Raw genomic sequence first — 17,303 nt, forward strand, 5'->3', positions numbered from 1 at the left:
GGCAGCGACTCAGGTGACACAGAAGGATGGGGGATGGGACAGGAACCATCCAGCCATGGCCTGCCTCTCACTCTCACCTGGCCTCTGAGCACCAGCTGCTCAGGCCTCAGGATCAGGTGTCCTGCCCGTCCTGGCCCAGTCCCATCGGGTGGGAGACTCTAGCAGGTTCTCTGTCCTCCAGACAGTGGCAGAGTGGGGGCTGTTCTAAGGGGATTGTAGTCAGGTTTTACAGTACATAATACAGATTTAGGATGTCATTGTACATCATGGGGGCCCCAGGTGTAACATGTGCCACAGGAGGGGAGACAGCTGTCTCAGACAGCACAGTCCCGTGGGAATTCCTCTTCTCCTTGGGTACAAGCAGCCTGGATGGGCCCCAGGGGCTATGCCTCCTCTGGTTTCCTGTATGAGGTGTCCCCACATCCTGAAGGGCTGCCTAAGGCTTCCTGATGAGGCTACCAGACCCCTCATGCTCCTGGCCCTTCCTTCCTGAAGCTTTTATAGGTTTTTCATTCTGATGAGATGCCAAGGATGGGACCAGGGTGACCCTGGGGGACACAGGGGAATGAGAAACGGGAGGAAGAAAGTAATGAGGTCACAGGACCACCTCACCCTGAATCACGTGTTGTCTGCATGTCTCAGCAGAATCACCTCAGCCCCATGGCCAGGATTCTGGAAGGCCCTGGGCCAGCCCCGGACAGCCCCCAGGCAGAATGGGTAGGACAGCGGTTGTGTTCCAACCTCAGGAATGTGAGTGTGATACTAAACTTTGGAGACCAAGGCACATTTCTGACCTGAGAGCTGCTTGGAGGAAGCTAGGGGCTCCTCTCTTCCTCCTCAGTCACCTGGTCTGAGCTCACAGTGGTTTGCATCAATTTGGAGTCTCAGAGAGGAGGAAATTTGCATAAATACTAACAATCACAGACCCAAGCCTGGAAAGGAATAAGAGAGACCAGGGTGAGGCTGGGCCAGCTGTGTTCTCAGAGGACAGAGCGCTGAGCACATCCACCATGGCCTGGACCCCTTTCTCACTCCTCGTCCTCACTCTCTGCACAGGTGCTGCCCCCAGTCCTGCCCACATCCAACAGCACCTGAGCTGAGCCTGCCCGAAACCCCAAGCTCAGGCCTAGCACAGCCTCAGTGTTGGGACCCTGGGATGAGCCCTGGACCTCATTCCAACCTCTCCTCTTCTGTCTTTTCAGGTTCTGTGGCCTCCAGTGAGGTGACTCAGCCGCCCTTTGTGTCAGTGGCCCTGGGATAGACAGCTACCATCACCTGCTCTGGAGAGGAACTAGAATATGTTATGTACAGTGGTACCAGCAGAAGCCAGGCCAGGCCCCTGTGCTGGTCATTTATGAGGATCATGATGGGCCTTCTGGGGTCCTTGACCAATTCTCTGGCTCCAAGTCAGGGAACATGGCCACCCTGACCATCAGCGGGGCCCAGGCGGAGGATGAGGCTGACTATTACTGTCAGACCTATGACAGCAGTGCTGACGCTCACAGTGACACGGACAGATGGGGAAGTGAGACACAAACTTCTTCCCCGTCTGTGTCACACTCTCCTCCAGCCCCAGGAGGCCTGTGCACAGAGCAGTGAGCAGGACTGACCCAGGTCCCCAGGACTGAGGTCCCCAGTCTGTCCCCTTGCTCCCAGCCCTCCAGGCAGGCTGCAAAGGGTGGATCAGCAGGGGATTTGTAAACAGTTATTAGAAATCCATTTCCTCCGGGACTGTGGTGGAGGAAGGACAACACATGGGTGGAGCAGAAATGGAAGACATCATTCACACACCAACTCTTTAAAACTTCCCCAAATGAAATGCCTCGAAATTTAAAAATACACAGGACACAACTGACAGCAGATAGAGATTAGGGAATTTGATGCCATATTGATGGAAAGTGTTCAAAATGAAAGACACAGCGAAATACCTAATAAAATTTATGAAGGCTCAGTGCCTGTAGGACACCTTCTCCCACCCAGACAGTGTGCAAGTGTAAGGACTGTGGGAGGGAAGGTAAGGAACTGAGGGTGAAGCAAAAAATCTAAGAAGAAATTATCTACAAAAAGGCTTCAAGTTTGGACAAACCCAGGAACCAATATATCCAAGAAGCTCAATGAAGCTCGGGCACAGGGAACACGAGAGACAGCACAGCACAAATTGTATGAAATTGTCACAAACCAGCTATGCAGACACTCTCACAGGCAGAGAGGAGAGACGTGTTCCTTACAGAGAACCCGCATCATGATGGGAGCACATTTCTCGTCATGAACCATATAAACTGGAAAACAGAGGAGCAATGTCTTCAAAATACTAATAGGAAATATCTGTCATCTTTGGTCTTTACTGATGAAAAATGTCATTGAAAACTGAAGACTAACTAAGCCTTTCTCAGACTGCAAACTTCCCAGAACTGATCACCCACAGACCCTCAGCGCAAGCGACAGGAAGGACGCCCCTCGGACAGAAGGAAAGGGTGACAGACGGAAATGTGAGTCTACACAGACTATAATAAGCTGGGGAAATCATAACTACCTCGATAAACCTAAAACAGATTTTAGTGGTTAATGTCTGTAAATACAATCAACTCCTTAAATCAGCAACAATAGCAACGTGTCTGAGTTATAATGGAGGAACAAGTAAAACACATGACGATGAGAGCAGAAATGGTGAGGGAGGGGCGCCTGGGTGTTAAGCGTCTGCCTTCGGCTCAGGGCGTGATCCCAGTGTTCTGGGATTGAGCCCCGCATCAGGCTCCTCTGCTGGGAGCCTGCTTCTTCCTCTCCTACTCCCCCTGCTTGTGTTCCCTCTCTCTCTGGCTGTCTCTCTGTGTCAAATAAATAAATAAGATCTTAAAAAAAAAAAAAGAAATGATGAGGGAGATGAGACCATGTTATGACATCCTCATCCTGCATGTGAGTGATGTCATGTCACTGGGAGGAACTCTGATAAAGTAGGAGGTGAGGACAGCAAATCCACAAGAAAACATTAAAATCACATCATTTTAACAAAGAGTTATGGCTTCTAAGGTGCATGACTTAGGATTGTCTAGAGGGTACAGATCCAATAGGACATGGGTGTCATGTGCATGTATGTGTGTATTTGTCTGTGACGCACAGAGAGACAGAGACAGTGGGAGAGAGACACTCACATTGAGAATCGGCTCAGGCAGTCCTGGAGCAGCAGGTCTGGACGCTGCAGGACAGGACAGAGGGCTGTGTGTGGAAGGCAGGACGATATTGCAGACTTCCATCCAAATTCAGTCTGAAGGATTGAATGCCAAGAGGAGACAGAGAATAAAATGAAAGCATCCAAATCAGACTGCTAGAGATGAAAACTGCAATGTGTCAGATCACAAATACAAGGACTTAGATCAGCAGCAGACCTGACAAGACGAAGAAGGTGAGGGAAAGTGAAGACACAGCATGGACAGGGCAGAAAGACAAAGTGAGCAGAGCAGCACTGAGTGTAGGACAACGTTAGCAACGTCATGCACATGTGATTGTGTCGCCAGGGAGTGAGGGTGGGGAGGTGGAAAAGAATGTTTGATGAATAATTGCCCACAAATGTTCTAAATTTCATGAAAATTCAAAACCTACAGATGCCAAATTCTTGAAAAACACCAAGCAATGATATATGTGGGGGGGGGGGACCAACACACCAACCCCATCAATATCACATTGTTTAAGGCAGAGAAAAATAGACACTGTGAAAAGCAACCAGAGAGGAGAGACACTTGGTTCAGGGGAACAGTGGTAAGGATTCGGACAGATTTCCCATGAGCAGAAATGCACACAGAGGACAGTGGATTAACATCCTCCAAATTCTGAGAAAAACAAAGGAAAAGAAACCCCTTAATTCTTTATCCAGGGAGACTATCCTTCAGTAATGAAGGATAAATAAAAATTTTTCAGCTCTACCAAAGTGACGGAACTGGTCACCAGCAGACCCATAACACAGGAAGTAATACTGACTTCCCTCAGGCAGGACGGAGTGATGCCAGAAAGAACCGGAATCTACAAAATGATTGTAAAAGTCAGAAATGATAACTGCAGGGATAATATGAAGACTTTGTTTGAAGTCTTAACTCCCTTTGAAAAGTAAATCACTGTCTACAGCAAATCTAATCACAGAATATGTTGGAATTTATCATGTAGCGAACAGTGACGGGTATGACATTCCTACCACAGCGCTGAGAAGAGAGCGCGGGAAGTGGGCTCCAATGTCTGATGCTCCCTATCAGGTGGTGTGACGTCACCTGAATGGAGCCTGTGACGAGTCACAGATGACAGGACAGCAAGGAGTTACAGCTAACGAGCCAAACAGAGAAATAAAATAGACCCTAAAAATACTCTGTTACTCAAAAACAAGAGACGAATGGAAAAGAAGAACAGAGAAGACACGGAGGAACAGAAAATAAAAAGCACGATGGGATCTAATAAACTATGTTATCACTCACAGTCAGGAAACGGTCTAAACCCCACAGTTAAAAGATAGATGTTGCCAAATTGAGTTTAACAGTAACACTCAAGGATAAGAAACCTACACTAAATAGACTTATACTAAGGGCAATATTCCCTCTGATTCTGTTCCGTAATTCAGAATGTAGGAAAAAAACACAGAACAGAGAATCTGGGAAGATGAACTGAATTCTTACAAATGGTCAGGATGGAATATTTCATGTCATGTGTATTTGAAACACTCACAAAAATGGAAACAAATTATCACAGGGCACATTTCATGAGAAGAGTGACAGAAATGCCCTCACCAGTTTTTTATGCTATTCAAACACAGATTGACCAGAGCTCCCCGACAGAGCCAAGAGTTGAGCACAACTCCACGTAAGCCAACCTATGACCTTCCCAGAAGTACAGTTTTTTATGCTATTCAAACACAGATTGACCAGAGCTCCCCGACAGAGCCAAGAGTTGAGCACAACTCCACGTAAGCCAACCTATGACCTTCCCAGAAGTACAGAGATTCTCTCCAGCAGCCTGAGAAAGAGCATTTTCACAGGAACCAATGAGGGCATGAGGGAGGCTTGGTGTGGCGAAGCTCAGCAGTGGGCTTCAGAGACAGAATCTGGGGTGCCCACCATGGCCTAGACCCTTGCCTGCTCCCCATGACCCTCCACACGTGCAGGCTGAGGGGCTCCTTCATTGACCAGCCAGGATACAGATGGCAGTGAATCCAGGACAGAAGCCCTGCTGCCCAGCCTGGCCTCACCCTCCCTCCCTCCCGTCCTGCTCAAGCTCCACCCTGACGACCCGGGATCTGAATCCAGCACACCAGGGCTCCATCCTGGACTCACCTCACTTTCCTCTGTTTCCCTGGGAGGCGAGCCTTTCTGGGGACTCACTTTACCTGCTGTGAAATGGGGAAGCTTATATTGCTGTGAGAAACACTTGTTTTCAAATTAAACGATATAAAGTATTGTTTAATCAATTCGGTGGATGCAGTGGGGTCTCACTGAGTTAACCTTGGTGTTGGAGGCTCCCATCTGACTCTGTGGGTTCACAAGGAAAGGTTTTTAACTACTCTGTGACCATTATCACGTGCAATTGTATCCAAGTCTGAGTGAGCAGATTCCCAATTCACCAAACCACAGACAGGTAGTTCAAAATCCTCCCACACCAAAAACCAGGAGATGTGACTTGTAATAAAAACAATACTAGTAAAGATAGCACTAATAAGAGTTAAATAGGGGCGCCTGGGTGGCACAGCAGTTAAGCGTCTGCCTCCGGCTCAGGGTGTGATCCCGGCGTTACGGGATCGAGCCCCACGTCAGGCTCCTCCGCTATGAGCCTGCTTCTTCCTCTCCCACTCCCCCTGCTTGTGTTCCCTCTCTCGCTGGCTGTCTCTATCTCTGTCGAGTAAATAAATAAAAAATCTTTAAAAAAAAAAAAAACACAAAAGGGGGCGCCTAGGTGGCGCAGTCGTTAAGCATCTGCCTTCGGCTCAGGGTGTGATCCCAGCGTTCTGGGATCGAGCCCCACATCAGGCTTCTGCGCTAGGAGCCTGCTTCTTCCTCTCCCACTCCCCCTGCTTGTGTTCCCTCTCTCTCTGGCTGTCTCTATCTCTGTCAAATAAATAAATAAAAATCTTTATAAAAAAAAGAGTTAAATAAAGGTTTGCCTCCTCAACTGAACTTAGCTCCAGAAGCATCACCTGTTGCACTGATGACCCAGCTACACTGATGGGGATGCAGGAAGCACCAGTCCTGATTCCTAAATATGCAGGAATCTGCTGGCTGTGGGACATCACACAGGTTTGTCTGCACCCTGACCCGTTTCAGATGCACTACACTGTCCCCTGCACTCTCCCTGTTGTATGAACACAAGGGGCCAGGCCTAGGCATTTCAACCCTGGGGCAAGTACAGGAATCCCACCTGTCCTGCCTCCTGCACAGTGTATGTGACCTTCTGTGCTGGGCTGGGCAGGGTGGGGGGGAAGCTGCCTGTGGGAGGTGGGAAACCCTGGTCCACACCGTTCCTCAGGTGACAGGTGCTGTGGGGTGACCCTCAGGAGGGAAGCTCCTGGTCTGAGTCCTCCTCCACCAGCAGGGGGCAGCAGAGCCACAGCAGGAGCAGCAGGACAGAGGCTGGGGCTGCCCAGGGAGAGCCTCACAGGGACTCCTGGCAGTCCTCAGGAGGAAGCTGGGATGGTCACCCCTATCTCCAGAGGCTGAAGGGACCTTATTCTGAGGGTCAGACACACACTGACTCCCAGGACACTGACGGGATGACACAGTGAATGCCTCACATGGGAACTGCAGCTCCTGCACTGGGCACCAGTGTTCTTGAAGCTGACTCATCTGAGCTGGACATGTTGGGAACACCCTGACCATTCACCTCCTGCCTCTGTTCCCACCTCCAGGCAGAGTCAGGCCGGGGCTGCAGGTTTTGCTCAGGAGTGTGTCAGAGGGTGGAGGCGGAGCCCTCAGAGGCCCTGGTGCCTGGAATGAGGGGTCCACAGCCTCCCTGTGAGACTGTCTCCAGAGTGAAGTGGGGTCTCACTACCGGAGGCCACAGCTCTGCTCCCTGAGCTGTCCTTGGGTCAGTGACAGGATCCAGCTCCTGCAGGGACCCTGGCTCTGGCCACCAAGCCCACCCCATATGGGAAGACCTAACCCTGGGGACCCCAACAAGACATGGAGCTTGATGGTGGTTTGTTAAGTCAGGGATGGTTTCTCATGAAATTTGCATGATAGCATCTAATATTGACGAAAACCTAAAACAAAATTGTTGACAATACCAATTGTTCCAATGTTGCAGATTGGGGGAGACAAAAGCACCACGTGTAAATAGACTAGAAATTGTGATGCATCTCCAACAGCAGGTGGTAGTTTCACAAGTGGACTCACAGACCAAATCATGCACAAACATTCTAATGAGAAAGTTCCACAGTATAGTGACATGGGAAGCACGGGACCACAGTGCCTTGGGGATGCAGGGGGGACATGGTGCAGGAGGAGAAGGGAATGAGGCCACAGGCCATACTCCCTGTATCAAGTGTTGACTGTAACTCTCAGAGGGCCCAGCCCAGTTGCATAGTCAGGCTCCTGAAAGACGCAGAGGGAGCCAAGGACAGACTGCAAGCAAGGTAGTCGCAGAGGGTTGTCATGTGGTCTGATCCCCAGAAGGTGTCTGTGATCCCAGACCCTGCAGACAAAGGCTGGTGTCTGACCTGAGAGCTGGTACCAGGAAGCTGGGGGCTTCCCTCTTCCTCCTCGGTCACATGTTCTCATCTCACCACTGATTTATCAAGTAGAAGCCCCAGAAATGGAGGAAATTTGCATAAGTACTACCAATCACAGTCCCAAGGGCCTGGAAGGGAATAAGAGGGGCTGGGGTGGAGCCCAGCAGTGCTGTGGGTCTCAGGAGGCAGAGCTCTGGGCACATCCACCATGGCCTGGACTCCTCTGCTGTTCCCCATCCTCACTTTCTGCACAGGTGCCGTCCCCTGCCCAAGACTGCCCACACGCTCAGCCCCCACAGGATTGAGCTGCTCAGACCAGCACAGACTCAGGATTGGGTCCCTGGGATGAGCCCCTGAACCGCACACCAACCTCTCCTCTTCTGTCTTTTCAGGCTCAGTGGCCTCCAGTGTGCTGACTCAGTCTCCCTCAGTGTCAGTGTCCCTGGGACAGACGGCTACCATCACCTGCTCTGGAGAGATACTGAGCAAAAACTATGCACGATGGCTCCAGCAGAAGGCAGGCCAAGTCCCTGTGACAGTCATTTATAAAGACACTGAGCGGCCCTCTGGGATCCCCGACCGATTCTCTGGCTCCAGTTCCGGGAACACACACACCCTGACCATCAGCGGGGCCCGGGCCGAGGACGAGGCTGACTATTACTGTCAAGCATGGGACAGCAATGTTAAAGCTCACAGTGACACGGGCAGATGGGAAAGTGAGACACAAACCCCTTCCCCGTCTGTGTCACACTCTCCTCCAGCCCCAGGAGGCCCTTGCACAGAGCAAGGAGCAGGTTTGGCTCAGGGTCCCAGATCTAGATCCCCTGGCTGACCCACCTCACACCCTTCCAGGCAGGCTCTGCAGGAGATGGATCGGCAGAGGATAGGGATACATTTATTACAAATATATTCAATCTGTGGGTGTGAGCGCATGAATGACTGAATATGTTAGGAGCAGATACAGAGACATTTTTCAAAATCCAAATCTTTTAAAACATCCCTAAGTGATAATTGTAAGTTCGGAGATGTAAAAATACAGAGATGAGACTGACAGCAGATTAGATGCTGAAGAAGAACAGACTAGTCACCTTCATGTCACAGCAATAGAGACTGTTCAAAATGAAACACAGCATGAGGCTGGAGAAATTGAAGTAAGCCTCAGTGCAGGACAGCTTCACTCCACCTAAAGATATGAAATTGGAGTAACTGAGGCAGGGAAGTTGGGGTGGGGGGTGATTGATATGTGAAGGGAAAAAAGCCAACAAGTTTTAAAATCAGGTGAAACCCATGAACCAATATATCCAGGAAGCTCAAAGGAGCTTGGGCACAGGGAACGTTAGAGACAGCACAGCACACATCGTAATGAGCTTGCTACAAACCAGCGATGTGGACACTCTCACAACCAGGGAGGAGTTGTGTTCAGTACAGAGGAACCAGCATCGTGGTGGGAGCACATTTCTCATTACAGGCCATGTAAGCTAGAAAAGACTGAAGCATTATCTTCAAAATATTATAAGAACACACCTGTCCTCCTTGATGTCTACCCACTGAAAATATCCTTGAAAATTGAAAGCAAAATAAAGCATTTTCTGTTGCAAATCTTATAGAATTGACCTCCTGCAGACCCTCGCTACAAGGATGTCCCTCAGACAGAAGGACAGGTCAGTAGAGACTTAAGTGAATCTATGTAAAGATATAAAAGGCATCAGATATCGTAAATATGTGCATAAATATAAAAGCATTTGTATTTGTCAATGTGTACAAAAAGTAGTCAATTGCTTATATCAGAAATGATAACCATGTGTTGTGATTTATGCCAGATGTGAAAATAAAACACATGACAATGAGAGCAAAGGTGGTGGGGGAGAGAAGAGCGTGTTATGACGTCCTTACCCTACATGTGAATGGGGTCAGGTCACGGGGAAGTAGTATGATCAGTTAGGACATGAGGACCCAAATCTAAAGAAACCATTAAAATAAAACCTCTTCACAACAAAGACTTACAGCTAAAGAGGTCAATAAGTTAGGATTCTCCAGAGAATACAGATGCAGTAGGACATGTATCTCTTATATAAACATAAGTGTATTCATATGTGATACACAGGGAAAGAAAGAGAGAGAGCAGAAGAGACAGAGAGAGACTTAGATTTAGAACCAGCTCAGGCAGTCATGGGGTGGCAGGTCTGGAAGCTGCAGGACAGGACAGAAGGCTGGACATTCCAGTAAGAACCATGTTGCAAAGTTTGGTCCAAATTTAGTCTGAACGATTGAACACAGTAAGAGGAGAAGAAAATGAAAGGATCCAACTCAAACTTCTACAGATGAAATCTAAAATGTCTCAGATCACAAATATCGGGGTTGAGATGAGCAGCAGACACGACAAGAAGAGCATGTGAGGGAACCTGAAGACACAGCACGGAGGCTGCAAAGTGAAAGACAGAAAAAACACTCCAAAAAGTGAACAGAGCATCACTGAGCCTGGGACGGCCCGAGCAGTGTAAGAGGGTGTGACTGTGTCCGCAAAGGAGGGGCAGGTAGCTTGAAAAATACTTAATGAAATATTACTCAAAACTGTTCTAGGGGCGCCTGGGTGGCACAGCGGTTGGGCGTCTGCCTTCGGCTCAGGGCGTGATCCCGGTGTTCTGGGATCGAGCCCCACATCAGGCTTCTCCTCTGGGAGCCTGCTTCTTCCTCTCCCACTCCCCCTGCTTGTGTTCCCTCTCTCGCTGGCTGTCTCTATCTCTGTCAAATAAATGAATAAAATCTTTAAAAAAAAAACTGTTCTAAATTTCATGAAAACCTAAAACCCACAGATCCAAAAAGTTCAACACCTCAAGCACAATAAATATATTTTTTAAAAAACCAAATCCAACAGCCATCAATGTCAAATTGTTTAAGGAAGATGAAAAGAAGGGGCACCTGGGTGGCTCAGTCATTAAGCGTCCGCCTTCGGCTCAGGGCATGATCCCGGCGTTCTGGGATCGAGCCCCACATCGGGCTCCTCCACTGGAGGCCTGCTTCTTCCTCTCCCACTCCCCCTGCTTGTGTTCCCTCTCTCGCTGGCTGCCTCTCTCTCTCTGTCAAATAAATAAATAAATAAAATCTTTTTAAAAAAGGAAGATGAAAAGAAACAATATTAAAAGCATCCGGAGGGGGAATGATACACTATGTTCAGGGGAACAAACAGGATTCTAGCAGATTCCTCATTAGCAGAAACGCAGAGAGAGATGGTGGATTAGCACTTTTTATATATTAAAAAACGAAAAAAGAACTTCATTCCTTACCCAGAGAATATATCTTTCAAAATGAAGAATAAATAAAATTTTTTCAGATATACAAAAAGTGACAGAAGGGATCATCCGCTGACGTGTAACATACGGAATAAGAATGCACATTTCTCAGGCAGGAGGAAGTGATTCCAGAATAAGCTGAATCTACAAAATGAAAGAAGGAAACGCCAAGGCCACCTACTGGGCTAGATAGTAATGCTGTTGATTATTCAAATCTCTTTAAAGGTGACTCACTGTCTAAAGCAAATATAAACTGCACCTATGTTGGAATGATAGAACAGCTAATGGTATTACGCATGAACATGACAGGAAAAACCCAGAGCGCAAACACAGAAGTATGCTCTCAGGTTCTTGCTCTGAAGTGACAGTGTTCTAACATGGCCTGGATGTAGACTTGAAGGGGGGGAAGGGGGAGGTAATGAGGTCGTAACGAGTTAGAGCCAATGAGTCAAAATACTGAGAAGAAATGGAATCACTTGACAGTGCTGGGCTAGATTTAAAGAAAGAGAGATACGCGGAAACAGGAAACAAGAACACATGGGACAAAGAGAAAATAAAAGCAAGATGCTACACTGAAATGAGAGTACTAATCACATTCAGGAATCGGTCTAAACACCACAATTACAAGACAGGGATGTCGGATGGAGTTTCACAGCAGCACCCAACGAGATGTGGCCTATCAGAAACCCCCAGTAAAGGAAATGACACTAAGACTTAAACAGAAAGTCAGAAAGGGATAAAGAAAGGGGGGGTAATCAGAAGGGGGAATGACACATGACAGACTATGGACTATGAGAAACAAACTGAGGGCTACAGAGGGGAGGGGGGTGGGGGAATGGGATAGACCGGTGATGGGTAGTAAGGAGGGCACATATTGCATGGTGCACTGGGTGTTATACGCAACTAGTGAATCATCGAGCCTTACATCGAAAACCGGGGATGTACTGTATGGTGACTAACATAATATAATAAAAAATCATTATTAAAAAAAAATAAAAAAAAAATAAACAGAAAGTCAGGACAAGTTACACCCAATCTGCTCCTCAATGTGGGACATGAAACATTCACAAAATAGGCAGAGAATCTGTCAAGATAATGTGGACACTTAAATACAGCCTGGAAATTTTGTTATGTATTTTACCCACACAGAGAAGGGTCCACAGGGCATAGTTCATGAGAACAGCTACAGAAATGTCCTCACATGCCCCTTCTCACTCAAGCCTTGAAGATGTTCAAACACACCGTGACAGGAACTCCCCTATGCAGCCCAGAGGTGAGCACAGCTCCGCGTGAACCGGATCCGTGAAGCCCGCCCAGGAGGAGAGATTCTCCCCACCAGCCTGAGAAGGAGCATTTTCACAGGAACTGTTGGTAGCACCAGGGAGGCTTGGTGCAGCCAGACTCAGCTGTGAGCTCAAGAGACAGAATCTGGAGTGTCCACCATGGTCTGGAATCTCCAGCTCCCGCTCGTCACTCTCTGCCCAGGAGCTGCCCCAGGCCCTGACCACAGGCTCAGCCCCCACAAGACCCTGAGCATGACCCTGACCCTGACCTTAATGCAGAGGGTTCTGCAAGTGGTGGGACGCAGAGAATGAGCCCCACGGTGCCCTGAAACTGCAGGGCTTGTGTCCACTGCAAGATCCATTGACTCCTGTTGTGAGGCCATGAGACCCCTGCCATCCCCTCGAACTTGGAGGACAGAGAGGACTAAGCAATAGTACAGAGCAGAGCCAGAAGGACCCAGGCCAGGCTCCTACACAGCCCAACACTCTCCACTGTCCCTACAGATCCAGCTTTAACCCGGGACATAACCCCACTGACCCTCCCCAGGTGCAGGTTGAGAGGGCTCCTTTATAGAACAGCCAGGATGGGGATGGCAGTGAGCCCAGGGACAGAAGCCCTGCTGCCCAGCCAGGCCTCACCCCCCCCCCATCCTGCTCAAGCTCTGCCCTGACGACCCGGGATCTGAATCCAGCACACCTGGGCTCCATCTTGGACTCACCCACTTACCTCTGCTTCTCTGGGAACCTAGTCCCCTTGGACCTCAACTTTATGTGATATGAAATGGAGAAGCTTATACTGATGTTAGAACACTTTGTTTTCAAATTCAGTGCTATACAAACATTGATAGAGTCTTATGAATGAAACAGAGATTGTGGGTCTCAGTGAATGGGCGCTGGGCTGGGGTTCTCCTGTCTGTCCTCTGCAAATCCAAGGACAAGAGCTCATCAAAGTGTGACGTGTATGATGTGAAATTGCACATCCAGGTCTGAATGCCCAGCTTCTCTGTGGCAGAGATGACAGGAGTAATGCTAATAAAGATTTTGGAGTCGGTGTGATCATTATGCTGGAAGGATCGCCTGTTCCACTGTGACCCAGCGGCACTCACTGGGATGCAGACAGCAACAGACTCGACTCCTAAATGGAGAGAAACGGGTGCCGATAGTAGCTCACAAAGGTTTCTTCCCTAGCCTGAGACCCTAGAAATGCACTCCAATTTAGCCTGCACTCTCCTGTTGTATGAACACAAGGGGCCAGGCCAGGGCATTTCAACCCTGGGACAACCACAGGAATCTCATCTGCCCTCCATCCTGTGCCAAGTATGCGACCTGTCTGTGCTGGGCTGGGCTGGGCTGGTTAGAGCAGGGGCAGAAAACCTGGTACACACCTTTCCTCAAATAAGAGGTGCTCTAGTGTCACCTGCAGGAGGGAAGCTCCTGGTCTGAGTCCTCCTCCACCAGCAGGAGGCAGCAGAGCCACAGCAGGAGCAGCAGGACAGAGGCTGGGGCTGCCCAGGGGGAGCCTCACAGGGACTCCAGGCCTGGGGTCAGCAGGGCTCCAGGGTTCAGTCCTCAGAGGCTGTCGGGATGATCCACCGTATCTTCTCAGGCTGCAGGGACCATGTTCTGAGGGTCAGACACACAGCGTCACTCAGAATATTGATGGGAGTCCTGACACATTGGGTGAAAAATGCAGATCTTCTCTCTCCACCAGTCTTCCCGGACACTGAATCCTCTGTGCTGGGCATGTCCAGAGACACCCTCTCCACTCACCCTCAGCTCATCTTTCCCTCCTCCAGGGTGCAGCTCCTTGCTCAGGAACAGCTGAGGGAGAGAGAGCAGGGAACGGTGAGCCCCTGGTCTCTGGATGGGGCCTCAGCAGCCTCCTTGTGAGAATATCTCCAGAGTGACGTGGATTCTCCCTGCTCAGGTCACAGCTCTGGTCCCTGCGTTGTCCTTGTGCAGTGACAGGATCTGCTCCCTGCAGGGACGCTGTCTCAAGCCCAGAGCTCATGCTGGGGGATCCTGTGACCTTGGGGACCCACACAAAGACCAGGAAGCTTAAAGTTTGCTTCCAATCATTTGTCATGCCCTTCACATGTTTACATGAAACACTGATGAAAATATCATGGTGGCCAGGTTCTGCTGTCTTGTGGGATGAGGGCTATCACAGGGATGAAGAGTACGTGTCAACAGATGAGACATTGTGAGGAATCTCCAGCAGCTGGTGGCTGGTTGACAAGTCAAGTCCCAGTGAGCCAACCTCAGAATGAGAGAGCTCCCCACTGTAATGACATGCCAAGCATAAGAACAGAGTGCCTCTGGGATACACAGAGGGGACATGAGGCAGTTGGAGGTAGGTAATGAGGCTACAGGACCACCTTCCCTGAATTCGTACTTGTCTGCAGTTCTCAGGGGCCCAGCTCACCCCATGGCCAGGCTTCTGCAAGGCCCCAAGCCAGCCCAGCACAGACGCCAGGCACAGACATTTCAGACAGAGTCATAGGGTCAGACCCCAGGAATTGGACTACCGATCCCAGAACTTGGAAACCAAGGCTGATTTTCTGACCAGAGAGCTCCATGGAAGAAGCCGGGGGCCCTGTCTTCCTCCTCAGTCACATGTTCTGATCTCACAAGTGACTAAGCCAATTAGAGACCCACAGAGGAACACATTTGCATACATACTAATATCCCTGCCCCATGTGTCTGGAGGGAATAAGAGAAGCTTGGGTGAGCCTTCCCTGCAGGGGGGTCTCTGCAGATAGAGCTCTGGGCACATCCACCATGGCCTGGACCCTTCTCCTGCTCCCTGCCCTCAATCTCTGCACAGGTGAAGCCCCCAGGCCCTGCACACACGCTCAGTCCCCACGGGACCTAAGCTGTGTCTTCTCCAAACCCTGAGCTCAACCTCAGCACAGCATCAGGATTGGGCCCCTGGGATGAGCCGCTGGACCTCACACCAACCTCTCCTCTTCTGTCTTTTCAGGCTCCTTGGCCTCCAGTGGGCTGACTCAGCCACCCTCTGTGTCGGTGGCCCTGGCACAGACGGCTACCATCACCTGCTCTGGAGATGTATTGGGGAAAAGATATGCATATTGGTACCAGCAAAAGCCAAGCCAAGCCCCTGTGCTTGTAATTAATAAAAATAATGAGCGGCCCTCAGGGATTTCTGACCGGTTCTCAGGCTCCAACTCAGGGAACACGGCCACCCTGACCATCAGCGGGGCCCGGGCCGAGGACGAGGCTGACTATTACTGTCAGTCCTATGACAGCAGTGGTAATGCTCACAGTGACACCGGCAGATGGGGAAGTGAGACACAATCCCCTTCCCCATCTGTGTCACACTCTCCTCCAGCCCCAGGAGGACCGTGGACAAGCATCGAGCAGGTCTGGCCCAGACCCCCACGTCTGAGGAACCCAGAGCTCCTCCCCAACTCTGCTTTCAGGCAGCTCTGCACAGGTTGGGTCAGGAGAGCATTTAGCTGACAGCACTAGGCTGCCCTGGGCTCCAGGCCTAGGTGTGAATATGGGACAGAGGCCTCAGTGGAGGAAAGATGGAGGGAGCCTTTTGTCCAGTGCTCATGATCTCTGATTTTCCTTGTGCTGGGGGACACTCTTCACACAGCTGACCAGCACTGGAACCCAAATTTCCCAGAGCAGCTGAGCTCCTAAAGCCTTGCTGGCATCTGTGGAGCCATCTCCACCTGAGTGGAGAGGATGGGTACAGTAGACAATGAGGGCTCACCCACATCCCCTCATCTGGGCTCACACACCCACTCACTGCTGCCTGGAGCCCCTGACAGCTCACAGGCGTGCTCCTTGCTGGGAAGTGCTGTGGCTTCAGGAATCTGCCTCCCCGTGTTATGTCCTTTCTCAGAGAGGTTCATGTGAATGATCACCTCAGGCCCAGACCCCTCGCTCTGGTTCAGATGTCCTGAAAGGTCGCAGCTTTAGAGCTCCCTGCAGGAAGGAGACCTCCCCTGATGTCTCACTGTGGGTCCCTTCTCCTTCTGCCCGGTCTGACCTCCCCAACTCCTTCCAGATTTCCGGCACATGCCCTTCTCCACCTCAGAGTGTGCTTCTGGGAATCGAATCCAGGATGGCTGGCAACCCCGATGGGGTCCTCAGGGACCTGAGGAGGCCACTGTATACACACAAAGCTGGGGTTCCTCCTCCAGATCACCAACGTGCTTGTCCAATCCCTCGACAGCTCAGACTGTTCCTTGTACTTTTATACAATGAAAGGAGATCCAGACACACTAGGTACTCTGGGTTCTGACAGAGAGTTGAAGAGTCACATCCTTCTTGATTGTGAATGAGGACATTGGGGTAGTTGCCGCTGCCGACACAGTGGCCCCAAGAAACACAACCACGGGAGCGAGACACACAATGGGTCCTTCCTCACTTCTACTCCCCAAATCTTGTGCAAGAATCTCTCTTTACACCCATCCTGATAAATGGACAGACAACAGTTCTGTGAAACACAGCTCAGCCTGTCAACAGTGACGCTTAAGAAGACACCACAAACAACCCCGCATCCATCTAAAACCCTCCCAGATCCCCACACACCACAGTCTCCAAATGAAGTCAATGTTGGCAGCCATGTTTCCACCTGATATGATAAAGTATCCCGTGAACAAGTACAAACGTGCTCACCCTTTCCCCACAAGAGGATATACAATACATCTCTGTCTGCTAGTGATCTTTATTTCTGTCCCAGCTGATCTGATATTCTATAACCTCAGTATTGAGGTATGAAGTTAATATTGTTAACACATCAGATGGTAGATGATAATGGGATGAAACAGGAGAACAGAAACATATGACTCATATATACCCAAGCCTATTCGTGTCAACCTAAGGAAGAAACATTTATTACTTTTATCCTCTTCATTTCTGTCACTACCCTGTGGTCACTGTGGTGCCTATAATACCTTCTCCACCACCGACTCCATATTCCCCTTCCCTCAGCAAATATCTGAGCTAGTCATGATCCCTCCCAGCTAGGAAGACCAAACCTTCATTCTGGAAGGTGGG

General features: G+C 49.8%; 1 protein-coding gene across 27 annotated transcripts in view; it reads left to right on the plus strand.

The window, feature by feature from the left end:
• Positions 1-17,303, plus strand: part of IGLL5 (immunoglobulin lambda like polypeptide 5) — a 174,959-nt gene that overhangs the window by 90,291 nt on the left and 67,365 nt on the right. The window contains exons 1-2 of one of the 27 annotated variants that reach the window (XM_040619456.1): positions 7,890-7,950; positions 8,089-8,386. The exons of 25 other annotated variants lie outside the window; for them this stretch is intronic. In XM_040619456.1, coding sequence (XP_040475390.1) covers positions 7,905-7,950; positions 8,089-8,386 — 344 coding nt within the window. In that variant the 5' untranslated portion in view covers positions 7,890-7,904. Of the gene's footprint in view, positions 1-995; positions 1,057-7,889; positions 7,951-8,088; positions 8,387-17,303 lie in introns of those variants that run through there. One more of the 27 variants, XM_040619438.1, reaches the window with a different exon arrangement.

The sequence above is a fragment of the Ursus maritimus genome, unplaced genomic scaffold (genome assembly GCF_017311325.1).
Source record: "Ursus maritimus isolate PB19 unplaced genomic scaffold, ASM1731132v1 scaffold_33, whole genome shotgun sequence".
NCBI classification, from domain to species: domain Eukaryota; kingdom Metazoa; phylum Chordata; class Mammalia; order Carnivora; family Ursidae; genus Ursus; species Ursus maritimus.